This window comes from Pogoniulus pusillus, chromosome 3, assembly GCF_015220805.1.
Source record: "Pogoniulus pusillus isolate bPogPus1 chromosome 3, bPogPus1.pri, whole genome shotgun sequence".
In the NCBI taxonomy this organism is placed as follows: Eukaryota; Metazoa; Chordata; class Aves; order Piciformes; family Lybiidae; genus Pogoniulus; species Pogoniulus pusillus.
Window position 1 is genome coordinate 16,706,505 of NC_087266.1, and position 15,184 is coordinate 16,721,688.

Genomic DNA, 15,184 nt, shown 5'->3' on the forward strand with positions numbered 1-15,184 from the left:
TGCAGCATACAATACTAAAGAACCACCTCTGTGTTCCAAATTATACTTCATTCAGTTTTCACTATATATACTACTAAGAAGTAATTTACCACATACATCATTGCTCTGTCTGATGTCATATGCCAGAGTCTTATACATAGAGCAAGTAGCTGGATGGAAGACTGCTAAAAAAATGTTAAAGGTGCTGTAAGGAAACAATTGTAGGAAAGAGCATCACCTGAATTACTGACTGACTCACTTGCTGTTCACGTGACCCAGCAATTTGGACATGACAGTGGCAATTAATAAAAAACCTTGCAATTCTCTACTCTCTTCAATTTGCATAGCAATTTATACCCATGTACTATTGGCATGTGACTTTTCTCATTGACTAAATGTCATGCTACTATTACTCAGGTATAAAACCAAAACAGTAACACAAGCAAAGGAGAATGAAGTATTCTGATAAAGTGACAAGTAGCAACAATTAATGAACTTTCTATGCTACCCTAAGTAGCTTTATTAATGCTATAACTACCATTCATTTGTATGTCTGTTTTCCTCCTACTGTTTCACTAAGCAAGAAAAGTATTCTCCATCTTTCCTAAACTATTTAATACTTTTCATTAACAAAAAGTAGTTGCATTCTAATATAAAAATTCTTGTGTTTCAGTATAGTGATTGTAAAGGTTACCTAGCTAAGTGTAGTTATGGAGACCCATTATAGAAGAGCAAAATAAATGTAGAAGTTGCTCGAAATGCTGTAACAACAAGCTATTTACTTCTACAGAACCAACACAAATTTAATACAAATAAATTACTAAGTGGAAAAGTTCCACTTTATTATTTTCTCCAAATGTACATAATTTTCATTTGCATCCTTATGAAAATATTTATGATTACTACTATCTAAATTTATAAAGGTATCTGATAATAAATAATAGAGTTGGTCATAGAATCGGAACTTTCTATTGTTTACTGTTTAAAAAGAAGAACATTGCTAAGCAATACTGAGCTTTAAGCCTTAATACTAAGCTTGAGTTTTGCAGAAAATACATGCATTAGTGATGTGACAATGAACCTACCATGGTCACCTCAAGCCTTAGGAAAGATGCCTCACTAAATTTTGTTCATTTTCAAACTGCTTGGAAAAGATGTGATTTGATATTCAGAACCATTCTGTTTGGCATTAAGACAAGCTTACTGCTTGAATGATACTTATATGAAATTTAAGCCTCTCACTATCTTATTTAAAAATTTGGTTAAGAAAGGAAATTTTTAGCCTGTGCAAGATTGCAAATGAATTTATGAAACCTAAATGGTTTCACTGTCCTTCTGTCACACACAGGTCCTACTTTGTATGCATGAAGATCAGATTTATGCCTAGTCTAATATTAATACTGCAAATCCATTACAATTTTAACATTATAATAGATGACTACTGAAAGTTTGCCAAGCAGTATATTGTGTAGCATTCACCATGTAATATCTTATCACTTAAAATTACCATAAAGTACAAGTTAATGTCTTTTAACTCATTTAAACTACTACAGAAGTTATAAAAAGGAATTATTTCACCTCAGAAAATAGTATTTACTTTGACTTTAAACGTGGGGATTTATTTTTGCAACTTTGTATTTGAGGTATGATGAGATGTGAACATTTCCTGTAGTTAACAAAAGAAATTACTAATGATTATTTTACAACTTGCTGCTGTAAGCAACCTAGTGGCTGCGTAGTAGGTAGCACTGGAGACTTCAGAGATGGAAGACTTCTGTTAGAAAACATCCTGAAGTGCTTTTTTCTTTAGTTAACATAACTGAATCAAAGATACCACATGAATACCACATGAAAGATACCACCCTGTAGAAATTTTGCCCACTGCAAAACATTATCAAAGTTGCCACACTTAATGGGATGAAAACAGAAAGTACAGCTACTACTAAGGCACAAGGATGGAGAAAATCTGGTAAAACTGAAGAGCTGAAGTAAGATGATAGGAATTACCAGTCTCTTCAAGTTAGATACCTGGGTTTAATGCTGCAAAGGTCACTTTGGCTGTTATCCTTGCTAAGGTTGAATAAGATAAAGCTGACAATGAATTCCTCTTACAGGTTTATGAATATAAAAAGCCTAAATAAAACAACACTAACATAGATTTCTTTTAAACTTCAGTTACGTACAGAAAACAGTATCACAGTCAGTTTTCTCACTCAGAAACTTACCTACTGGGACAACTGTGACTGTTAGAGAAACAATGGCACATATTACACAATGAATTCCTCACTGCTAACTGTTTTTTGAAAAGTGATATAATTTTGCAGACTAGTCAGAGAATTACAGGTAAGACTTGCATATAAAATTAAGTGATACTTTCTATAGTGGCTAGCATGAATGACAATGTAATGGACTCTTCCAAAAGCAGTTCTTTAGCATACAATTTAAACTGAAGACTTAAAGAAAACAGTACATACTTTTCCATCTATAAATTAATACCCACAAATCTGTTCTAAAAGTTGTGCATTTGAATAGATTCTTTCAATTCAGGAGTTTCAGAATTCTCCAGAGCAAATTGTCAGTACAGATGACCAGGGGTCCCTGTATTTATTAAACTGAATGACCTGACAGTAAAACTCAGTTAAGGCTTTTGGCATTGGTGAAACTTCTTCCCACTCGGACCTACTGCTGTGGTAGACTTGAACTTCATCTGTGATTTCTTCTGGAGCATAATCACCACCCAATATATAAATTTTGTCTTCTGTGCCAACTGCCCCTGCATTAAAGCCAGCACATTCAAAAGATCCTTCTCCTTTCCAAACACAGGTTTCTGGGCAGAAACTGTAGACCTTGTAGGTGGAGAGATCACATATGTACAATGTACAGTTTACTGGAACAGCTTTGATTAGAGTTGCATGGAAAAATTGCCCAAATTCTGCTACAAGCTCAGACCACTGATCAGTCATAGCATTATACTTAAAGAAACAGTCAAGAGATGGATTAAAGGCATCAGTAATCTCTACTTCTGAGCCAAGGACATAAATTATATTCTGACATGCACTTGCTTCTGGATAGTAGATACCTCTTGGTAATTGACTTACAGATTTCCAGTCTTTGGAAAGAGGATTGTAGGATTCTACGTCCAGAAGACTTCGGGTTTCTTGAGCTCCTCTGGTCTTTCCACCTATTACAAACAGCTGGTTTAAGGTTACAACAGACGTGTGCATTGTCCTTGGTTTCTTCATAGCTGATACTATGGAAAATTCATTGCTCACTGGACAGTAGCACCAGGTTTGGTCAGTGGCATCATGAAATGGTTCGGCAATATGAAGCCTGACAGTTCTATAGCAATTCCCTTTACATCCTCCAGTTATAAATATTTTTTCTCCATAGCTTGATAAACTTGATCCTGGAAGATCAATCATGTGTGTATGTGGTAGTTCTTTCCACGTATCTGTTTTGATGTTGTAGCAGAATGTATGTCTGTTTTCTCCATCTTCATCAGTTTTATGGACAAATATATATTTTTCTGTTGTTGAAGGACGTGCATCTGGAAACAGTCCACTAAAGTTCTGCACGCTCTTGACTGCATCATTGATTATTATGGAGCAATTAGCACTCTTAAGCAAGTGTTCTTCAGAATGCAGGAAGTCCTGCAAAGTCTTCTCAGGTAACTGGTGCAGTCTCACTTTTTTCATCAAATTGGGCAGGTATTTCTGTCGCGTTTCTAAACTGTGTTTCGTCCAATTAAGGACAGCTTTCAACACTGCTTCTTCCTCAGGGACATTTAGTTCATCAGACTCAAGACATTTTTGTAGTATCTCAAAATTCATCTCCAAAAAATCGCTTGATCTGAGCAGCAGGGAAAAGTGATGCTGTACAAAATCTAGCGCATGATCAAATAAGCGGACAGACCCGTAGCTTTCTGACAGAGAAAGCAACTGTAAGCAATTCACAAGATCAATACTTTTTATTAGAAAGTCACTGCAAGCTTTGGAAAGGAGTGAAACTTGAAGAAAAGATGACAGTTGGAAGAGCATTTCCACATTATCGTTTGTTATCTCTGTTTTTCCTGTGTAGGCATAATCGAGGAAAGCTTTCACTGCTTTGGGTGACAGATTACTAATAGTAACATTGCCATCATCTCGTTCTTTCATATTAACTTCAAACATGGCTCTGTGAATAAAATATAGAAGATATACACACAATTTAAAGATCTAGCAAACAGCAGAGAACACTGATGTGAGAGGAAGGTGGTAATTTGGGCATACAATACTGTGGGCAGGCTGTATAAGTCTGAAATGTGGAGGGTTCTCACAAGTAAGAACAATGCGTTTGCTTCATGTGGTTGAAGAAAAAGGGAGTGGTGATAAGAACACATTCAAAGTCACGGCTCACAAAAATGATAACAGCACCTGTGCTATGTATGCATTTTCACAGAGAGTGATGAATTCTATAGCTCTCAATATGAGACAATACGTGAAATTGTTCAAAACAGCATCAGTTTCAACAGCTTGAGAAAGGAAAGCTGTTAAAAAAAAATATTTAGTAAAAAACCTGCAGAATTTAGGTCATGTACCATGGATGAATAGATTTAAACAAAAAAGCCCTTCTAGATTGCAGGCTGAGCAAATGGCAGGATGGATGATAGGTACATTCTCCACTAATAAAAGTAAGCTAGAAATGGGAGAAAAAACATGAGGAAGCGTAATTTTTGCCTTAGAATTGACAGAAAGATGTGTAGTTGCAGGCAGATGTCAGTGGGGGAAAAGGAAGTTTTGATGTAGGATTATATGTCACAAAGAAACTTGTGCAGAAGGTACATCGTGACAATACAAAGATGATGGTTGGAATTATGGAACAAACTTGATCACTAGAGTTGTGTAAATTCGACTGCAACTTTGACTATTACTAAATGCCTTTGCACAGTCTAATATGGCAAGACAAAATAATTAAAGCTTTTCAAACTGGGAAATGCTGGCAACAGAACAGTGCTGTAACATCACCTGCCCTACCCTTAAAGAGCCCAAACATCAGGCTGTGATAGCAACAGCTTCTAAATTTGACAAAAGGTGACAGTGGCAAAAGATTTAGATAAATCATCAAATATATATCCTGGATTATTAATGTATCACAGATAATTCCTATTTAAAGAATAGTATAATATGATAGTTCAGCTACCCAGTTACTATCTGTATAGTGTGTGAAAATTCCATACTTTCATGAAGCCAAAGAGAAAAAGAAAAAACACTGTGTACAGCACGCTCTTTGGGAAGTGAACATCAGGTAAAGCAGGAACTTGTCTGACCTCCTGAACAAGAACATAAAATTACAGTACAACATTCATGTCTCAAAGCAATTTTTGCATACTAAATGAAGATTTTTTTTTTCCTTTCCTGTCGTGGTAGGCCTAAATAGGCCAAAATAGGTCTGAATGTGTGTTTATTTGGAAACAGACTTCCAGCATGAAACTGCAAGTTTGAGCCTTACTAATTAAAAGACTGACAAGATTCTCCATAAATATCCTACAAGAATGGTCTATCTGTCCTGTAAGAATGCATAGCACTGAGGCCCAGAAGGAAGATCACAGATCCACTTCATACTGAAAGGCTGAAATTTGTAGCTCAGAAAAAAATATGTCTGAATATCTCTGAAGACTGTACTGACAAAGATTTTAGACAAAATCCAGCACCATTCCAAAAGCATGCAATTCATCCACAGCTGGTCAGTGCTTGTTATGTTTCCCAACATGAATGTGTCAAAGCTCACAGACTTCCATATAAAGTCAAATAATCCCCTATGGACCTTCAAGTATGGTGACAAGCAACAAGTAAGTCTTAAAGATACCAAACTTCTCTCAATTCTACCTAACTGCAGAACCATGCACTTACAGTTTGACATTTGTATTTCAGAGTACAGTATACTGTCTGAATCTCTAATTCATAAAGTCCTCATATCAGTTTGGAAGAACAAACATAGATCTGGGGTATGGTTAGACATCTAACAGCGTAGTTTTGGTTTGGTTCTTTTTTCAATCTTTAACATGACATTTGCTTTGCTCAAAACTCTGCAGACATAAGTTGTTTGTTATCTTTTATTTTTTGTAATTATATTCCCTCCCTCCATCCCAGAGAGAACTTAAAATTAATTTCCTGGAAACTCATGCCAAAATTAGGTTTACCTGAAAAAATCACTGCACGCTGCCAGCACACAACGATGACACGGAAATATTTCATCTTTCACAAGAATTTTAAAGTCAAAAAATATATTTTGTTCTCTGAACTTTTGTAGTACTTTTAGAATTTGTTGTCCATGACCTTCAGCCACTAATGAATTAATTTTATTTTCAGGAACAGAAATTCCATTGCAAATAGGCCTGCTAATGTAATCCCGTTGATTTGCCATAGTTTCTTCAAACTATTCCTGAAACTGAAAAGGAAAAATAAGTCATTGATTCTAGTTTTACTATTTAAAAACAACACCAACCCCCCAAACCAGAATATACCACAAAACAAACAAAAAATCCCAGCCAGTTTAAAGTCTATGCAGTTACAAATTTGTGTGTTTGTGTTGTACACTGAATTTGATAATAACACTTGTACTTTGCAAAACATATACGCATAGTGTATTCTGAAAAGTCAAATATTTGCTATACATGACAGAACAACTCTACAAATAGAACCACCTGTAGGATTTTTTTCAATAAAGTCCACAGAAAGCACACCAAAGAGGGTGTTAAAATGTTAGTGGCCATTTAAGAGAAAAAATAGTCCTAGGCTTACCCTCAACCCCCCCCCCAAATTCTGTAACTGCATGCAAGATAAAGATGGAGAAGAAAAACTTTGTTACGTATTTTTAGATTCCAAAAGGCTCATCTGTATACTATCAAGCTCCAAACCCAAAGCAGACAAACAGTCTTTCTAGAGCTTACAGCAGAAGAGAGATCCAGGCTACCAGACTATGTTCTAAGTCAACCACCATTAGGCACTCTGGAGTAAAATAACAGACTACAAACACCAACAGCCTTTCCTAATCACAGGATTTCTATGGCTTACCAAATTGGGTCATTTAGACAGAGATTGGTAACAGTGCAGCTTCAAGTGTTTAGACAGTTGATACTGATTTCACCTTGTACATCTAATCTTGCTAGGAAGCTTTCAACCTGTGATGCACACTATGAGATCCATTTACAGTGGCAAAAATTAACTGGCTTCAGAACCTATTTAAATTTAAGACAGTGCAATATCCCTTCCAGCAGTCAAGTTTTTCTGGTGAAAGTCCCTGTACTGAAGTGCATCATTTGTACAGTAACTTGGCTTCTGCAATTTTTCTATGATAAATATATTTTACTCCATTTTGCCAGCATAAAGAAACTTTAAATATGAGTGCATTTTGTTTACACCTATGTAAAGAGCTATTTATACTGCTACAGATGCATAAACTGCCCTTACTGCAAATTTGGGTCAAGCTTGCCTATTTTAAAGGTTAAGAAAACATTCTAGGTATTTTCTATTGCAGGCTTTTGCTTCCACAATTGCAATTAAAATTAGCAATAGATAGTGGCCCACCTGAATTGACAAAGAAGGGAGTGACAAATTCCAAGGCAAATACAGAAACCAGAAAAACACTGGGGTTGGGTTTTAATTTCATGAAAAGGCTTATTGCATGATACATTCAGAGCAAACTAAGCCATCAGGCAGTCTTCTTCATGAGACGTATTTTCACAGTAGACTGATCTATACTTTATCTAGTCAGGTAGCTCCAACCACAAATAGACCTCCATGTCTCCTGGAATAGAAGAGATCCACTGATCTTGTTGCTATCACTGGCACCCTTGGAGCAGGCATCTTCTCCTTCCCGTGGCCAGACAATTTCACGTATTCACTCTTTTCACTCTAAGCCTGAGGAACTAAGAAAATACAGAAGAACAAGACCACCATTTGTTCTGATAATGTATGGCCTCATAATCCCTGACTTCCATAAATCATAAAATCCTGGGGCTGTTCAAGGCAAGGTTGGACATGGCACTTGGTGCCATGGTCTAGCCTTGAGCTCTGTGGTAAAGGGTTGGACTTGATGATCTGTGAGGTCTTTTCCAACCCTGACGATACTGTGATACTGTGATAAAAGTTCTTTTATATGCTTGAATTCTCTAGAATACCCTTTTCTTGTGAATTTAAAAGCCTATTCCTTCAAACACTGAATCTTCAAAAGCAGAGTTGTTTCAGTAGAATCAGTTTCCCACATTTGAATGAAACTTTTTCAAAACTAAGTGAATTTCAAGGTTTATTTGGCATCATGTAAAGTTACACTTCTTTTAAAGGAAATGTAAACCTTTTCACAAAATTCTGGACCCAATGATAAATAGCAGACGGCTTTTTACATGTAGTTTCTATAGCAAGCTCTGACCTACAACTTGCTTTCTGCAGGTGAAACTACTAATTTCACTAATATTAATTTTTGTATAATTAACACAGAAACATCAAACATCATCAAGCCAGTCTCTGCTATTTTAGGGAGACATCATATAATCATGTTCTGAAAACCACTCTGCATTTCAGAGTTTTACCACCACTATTTCCACAGAAAGACTATCCCAGTATATTGGTACTGAGACTGCAAATCCTTTTGTAATTACAAGTCAATGTATTAATGGATACATATATTTATTCTTCTGTCAGAACTGTCATTTGATATAATTTGTATTTATTCACTCTTACAGTTATCAAGAGTGTTGGTATTTGGATATCTTTCAATTTATTAGAATGAACAACTTGCAAACTATCCAAGGTCCATTTCTAAGACTGATTTTCTGTTTCCTTTACTATTTCTTGCAGTTTTCTCTTCATCCACTCCTATCTGATCTCTTACTTCTTTCACTGATATAAGACTTGTTGTACAGCATTACAGTTAAGATCTCATCAGTGTCTCACTGCTGCAATTTGCAGGTCATCCAGTGCATCCTGATCTGTGTCTCCTTATTTTTCATTAAAAGCACATTTCAGCAGTGTACCTCTAATGTTTTTGTTCATCATTAAAGAAAATACTAATGAATACTGTATTATGGCTTACTCTACTTCACCCTGCATTCCATTAGAAAAGTAAATATTGTAAAATTCTAATTCTTATCTCCCTTGGAGCCAATTTCTGCTTTATTTGGTAATTTTGGTACTAATTTACCACTTCGCTGGATTTGTTGATGATTTTAGAGCCCTCCAAATTAACAAGTCAGCTAAAACTCTGTATGTTAAACAAGGCCAGTTAGCATTTACAATTATTTCATGCATTATTCTACACAGCCATATGAATTAATAAATAGTTACATTTATAAATATTTGATCAAGTAACTGATAAAATGATAGGAAATATAGGTGGTGAGGACATGTTATGTGGGTCTAGAGTTCAAGAACGCTAGACATCAAGCCTCCATGTATTTGCTCCATTTACCTCCACAGGATTCCAACTATGAAGTCTGTCTTTATGCTGATTACCAAAGAGCCAAACCCCATCTGATGGTTCATTAGAGTTCTCCTACCTCTGTTTTTAAAATATGGCTGTGTGCCATTAAACTTATCATGGCAGGCAAAGGCTATCCACTCAAGCCCTCTTCCATCATCTGACTCACCAGGTACTTGTCACACAACCAGTTTTCCAGCATCTTCTGTAACACAACTCATCAGACCCCAGGTATTGGCATACATGACTGGGTATTGCCTGTGGTAAGATCAAATGTGTTCTCCACTGCAACCAAATTCAAACTACCTACCACTTGACAAAACTTCTCTGCTCACATATCGAACCTTTACATTTATACTGACAAATGCCTGGTTAGCTATTAGCCTTGTTTTATAAACAAAACAAAACCCCACCAAAACCAAAGCAAAACCCTCCAAACCCAAACACCCTTTAACAGTTGCTCTGTTTTTCTGCATTAAGTCACATTGCACAAGTGGCTCATTGGCCATTCCTGTTTAATTTGATACAGACTTATTAAGGTTAACTCCACATAATACATGCTTAGGAAGATGTAAGTACCTCTCAAAGCCATCTGTACAGATGTTCAGTTGAGGGGCAAGGCATTCTGCACATCTGACAGTTAAGGACTGGCTTGCCTATGACTAGACACAAAGCAGCTAGCAGGTGAACTGGAATGGGCTGCCTGCGGAAGTAGTGGAGTTGCTGTCCCTGGAGCTGTTCAAGGCAAGATTGGACGTGGCACTTGGTGCCATGGTCTAGCCTTGAGCTCTGTGGTAAAGGGTTGGACTTGATGATCTATGAGGTCTCTTCCAACCTTGGTGATACTGTGGTACTGTGAATCCAGAGGAGGGCCATGAAGGTGAACAAGGGGTTGGAACACCTCTGTTCCAAAGAGGCTGAGGGCACTGGGGTTGTTCAGCCTGGAGAAGGGACACCTTAATAGCAGCCTTTCAGCACCTGAAGGGGGCCTACAAGAAGAATGGAGAGGGACTGTTTATAAAGGCCTGTAGTGATAAGATGAAGGGCAATGTCTTCAAACTAGAGAAAAGTAGATTTAGATTGGATGTTAGGAACAAGTTCTTTACTTTGAGGGTGCTGGAACACTGAAGGTTGCCCAGGGAAGTAGTTGAAGCCCCAACCCTGGAGATATTCAAGGTCGTCAGGCTTGACAAGGCTTTGAGCAACCTGATCCAATGAAGGATGCCTCTGATCCCTGCAGAGGGGGTTAGACTAGATGACTTTTGGAGGTCACTTCCAACCCAAACCATTCTATGATTCTATAAAGCCCACTGATAGGAGTCTAGTGCTCATTAGTTCTATGGCTCACAAGATTCCTCTGTCTTAACACTGTCCCTTTTGTCCCTTTTCCCAAAATGATAAGGAATGGAGCAGCCTAGAACAGAGCGAGCTCATTGACTCAGATTCCAGGTAACTACACTGAGAAGTTTGATAAGCCCATAGTCAAAATATGACATATACACACATTAGCCCTATTAGAAGCACCTATATTCATAAACATACTGAAAAGATTTTGCTAAACCAGACAAAATTGCCTTAGATGCTGTGACTGAATGCTAAAATTATTACAGAAATTTAAATGTGCCAATGAAGTTAAGAATGGTGTAAGATGTGTCATAAAAAGTGAGTAACAGAGGAAAGTTCATTAAACAAGGCAAGTAAAGGGCCTGTGTAACAAGAATGGAGCTGCAACACCTAGATGAGGACACAGGGTACTGAATGATATTGGGGAAGGTTTACACCAAACTGCTTTGATCTATTTATAATAGGAAGAAAAATTTATATATACAAATATCTGGCTGTAATAACCACGGGGATGTTGTTTTATGAAAATATTGAGCATACATGTATTGTGCATAAACATGCCTGACCCTTTGTAATGCACCTGAAGCCCAAGACTGTTCCCAGCACAAGGGACACCAACCATATGTAAGGCATGAACACACTCAGACAGCACAAATAATATTGTGTCTTCTACAGATACAGCTGGCAAAACCAGTCTAAACTCAAACTTTATTTGTATGTATTATTGTACATACAGTTGTAAAACTATCTGGTATATCTCAAAGCACAATACAGCTGTGCTACAGCACTCTCATCAATTAAAAAACTCCAAACCGATCAATTCTTTATGCTTCTCCACAGATATCTTCTAAGAAACATCTTTTTCTTGGAGAGAATGTTAGCTTTGTCATTTAAACTTTTCTCAACTTGGATAGTGTGTCTTACTATACAGCAATTAGTACTTTGCTAACAATTTTTAAAGACATCACTCCCCACTAGACAGCTAATTTAACAGCACCCAAGTTAATACTAAATCAAGATAAGTATTAGTGGAACAGGTATCTGAAGGATTTGGTGACACTGCTGACTAAAAATGACAAGAGCAGATTGAAATTCAATTTATAAATGATAAGTACATAAGTTCTGTACTTGTACATTGTATTATTTTTTTTACTGTCATTTACTGTCTGTTTTCAATATTTGACAGTCTCAGAATTCCATGTTCCTGTCTGGATACTTCAGTGCAACTGAGTCTCGCAGCTTTTTAATAAATAACTGAACTTTAAAGAAAATTAATATTCAGCCTATCATTTTTAGACAATAAAAATATATATCTGACATTCTGAGACATTTAATCCAGAAAAGTGGCATTTATTAATAAGTCACGTTGAGGCAATATTCTAAGAAGGAAAGGTGACACAGGCTTTAGAGCTTTGAGTTGGACTGGGTGATCTTGGAGGTCTCTTCAACCTGTTGATTCTATGATTCTATAACTGAAAAAAAAAAAAGACAACAACAATAATAAAAAAACTCAAACAAGAACAACCAAAAAAAAAGTGCAGAAAAAAAACAACAGCATAGTCCCAGTAAGAAGCAGTGAAATTGCACTGATTCCTAGAGACAATTCAAAAGTGGAAGATTACCTCTCTTCTAAGCAGTGATCTTTAATAGCATATCCTCTCACAAACACGTGAATCCACCAAAGAAAATAACCACTCGGAAGAACTCAAACTGACTGGATTTTATCATAAATTTCCCAAGTTCACCAAGCACCTTTGGAAGTGATTTTCTTAGCTACAAATTTAAAAAAAATGCAATTTCCCTTTTCAGAAAAAAAAAAGAAGAAAATTAGAGTAAAATGCCACACTGTACTTCCAATTGTGTCAAAACCAGTACCAACTGCAAAACAGGATTTCCTGCTTTTACCAAGTTCTGCAGTCTGTCCTTTCTGTTTGTGATTAAAATACCTTTTTCCTTTTCTTTTCAAAATATACATGCAATATTAAGTATATTTATATAATTATTTAGCATAGATTATTGTCATAGCATGTTTTACTAATCTAAAAAAAATCACAGAACTTTAGAGGTTGGAAGGGATCTCCAGAGACTATCAAGTCCAACCTCCCTGCCAAGGCAGGATCCTCTCTAGGGTAGTTCACTCAGGAATGCATCCAGGCAGATTTTGAAAGTCTCCAGAGGAGACTTCACAACCTCTCTGAGCAGCCTGTTCCAGTGCTCTGTCACCCTCACTGTAAATAACTTTCTCCTCATGTTGAGGTGAAACCTTCTATATTCCATTTTGTAGCCATTGCTCTTTTTCTTATGGCTGCTGACTACTGAAAATTGATTGGCCCCATCCACTTGACATCCATCCCTCAGATATTTGTATACATTGATAAAAATCCTCTCTACGTCTTCTCCAGACTGAACAGCCTCAGGTTTCTCAGTCTGTCTTCGTAGGGGAGATGCTCAAGTCCTCCAGTCATCCTCGGGGCTCTCTGCTGGGCTCTTTCCAGCAGGTTCCTGTCTCTCTTGAACTGGGGAGCCTAAAACTGGACACAGTATTCCAGGTGTAGTCTCCTCAGAGCAAAGATTTACATTGACTATATTAATATATATTAATATATGCATCTTGAATCAGTTTGTGCTTACCCATGATTAAAAAAAATAAATCAATAAATCTACTAGTGAAAGAAAGTGCTACATGTTTACACCTATGTAGAAAGCACAGACAAGTCAAACCTATTAATCAAAGCTGAGGTTTGTTGGAATTAGTTGAAATCCAAATTCCATTATAAAGTATTCTCACATATCAGTAACTAAGTATTGATATGGCCACAATTTCCTCTTCAAAGTGTGCAGAATACAATGCATGTGATATTGGTGAATGGCATTTTCCTGGTTGTTTTTTTTTGTGTTGGTGAGTTTTTTTATTTGTTTGTGGTTTCATTTGTTTGGTTGGGTTTTTTGTTTTACAACATGAAACCCTATGCTGCTGTCAGTTAACTTTGTCTCTTTTTTCACAATGTTACTTCTGCATTTTAACACATTTTTCAAAGACCTGTGTTCAGCTATAACTGAGACTTAGGAAGGACACCAGCAGTTCATCCAGTCCGTGTAGAAACAGTACTTTTTCACGTTAGCAGGGTGCTGGGAATGCAAACCAACAACCAACCAAACCCCAAACCAAAACAACTCCCCCCCCCATCCAAAAAAAAAAAAAGAAAAGAAAAAAAGAAAGGTTTTAAGAAATACTGGAAGTATTTTTTCACTATTTTTGCATTATTTGTACATGGCAAATATACAAAAGCCAAAGCAAACATTTCTAAAGATAAGCAATAGAAAAGTACTGTATTTTTCAAACAGACCCTGTATTTTTAGCCACGGCCCAACTCTGAAACCGGAGGGTGAACAGATGGCCTGTAACTGAGGGTAGACGGGAACCCAGCCCTGACATCCTTCACAGTCCTTATGAAAAGTGAGCACAGGCCGTAAAAAGCTTATGTTTGGACATAGTCTTTACAGGCTAGGGTGAGGCGGTATTTGCATCTGATGTGTGAACAACTGTCTCCGCTTTTCTAGTCAGTAGATCTCCGCTTTTCTAGTCAGTAGATCTCCGCTTTTCTAGTCAGTAGACAGCAGCAAGCCCAGAGAAGGCACAGGGGACGCCCTCGCTGCTGCTGCAGCTAACGGCGTGTGTAAGCTCCACCGGAGAGCGCGACGGCTCTTCTGGAGCATGGATGTACTAATGGCAACGACGGTGCCGGGGGGACTGAAGTTATCACCTGCTGCTAACTGATAACGAAAATACCCAACGGACACTGTTCCAAACCGGCTAAACGCGGTCCTGTCTCACACAAAGCTGAAAGCAGACCGAAGTTACAGGGAAATTCCTTTTGCCATTGCTATAACTATTATCCACCTCTCATCTCACCAAAGCACTAAAATCCCAGGGCTAGCCGCCACCGCTGCCTGCACCAGCCTCAAAACCGCCGGCGCCCACCCTTTGCCCCGCCCGCCAGAGGGAGGGCAGCGCCAGCAGCACCGCTACTGAGCATGCCCAGGTTGCCCGCGCATGCGCCGTGTGGCGGCTCCGTTCATTCTAAGGGAGGACTAATTCCGAGAGGACCAGTAGGACAGGGTTAAGGGCCTTCCCCTTTTCTCACAGTGCGACCGCGGGGCTCGGCCGCGGGATGTGGCAGTCTCCAGCGCTGCTGCCTCTCCGCAACCAACGAAAAGCTACTCCCCACCTTAGCGCTCCCTCCGAACAGCGCGCACCCACCTGCAACCAACACCAGCAGCTCACCGACCAGTCTGGCCCACCCTCTGCAGCAAGAGCGCCAGTACATTGGCTGCTTCCGGTGTCATTCTCCCACTTTTTGCACTCTCAGTGGTTTCCGTGGCCGTCAATCCAGACGAAAGCCCGCCC

General features: G+C 38.0%; 1 protein-coding gene across 1 annotated transcript; it reads right to left on the reverse strand.

Moving 5' to 3' along the window:
- Window positions 1–1,359: 1,359 nt before the first annotated feature.
- KBTBD3 (kelch repeat and BTB domain containing 3) lies at window positions 1,360–15,097 on the reverse strand. Its single transcript, XM_064170769.1, has 3 exons — window positions 15,038–15,097; window positions 6,158–6,405; window positions 1,360–4,152 (listed from the first exon to the last, which is right to left on the reverse strand). The coding sequence occupies exons 2-3, from the start codon at window positions 6,379–6,381 to the stop codon at window positions 2,532–2,534; spliced, it is 1,845 nt and encodes a 614-aa protein (XP_064026839.1). The 5' UTR covers window positions 6,382–6,405; window positions 15,038–15,097; the 3' UTR covers window positions 1,360–2,531.
- Window positions 15,098–15,184: the final 87 nt, after the last annotated feature.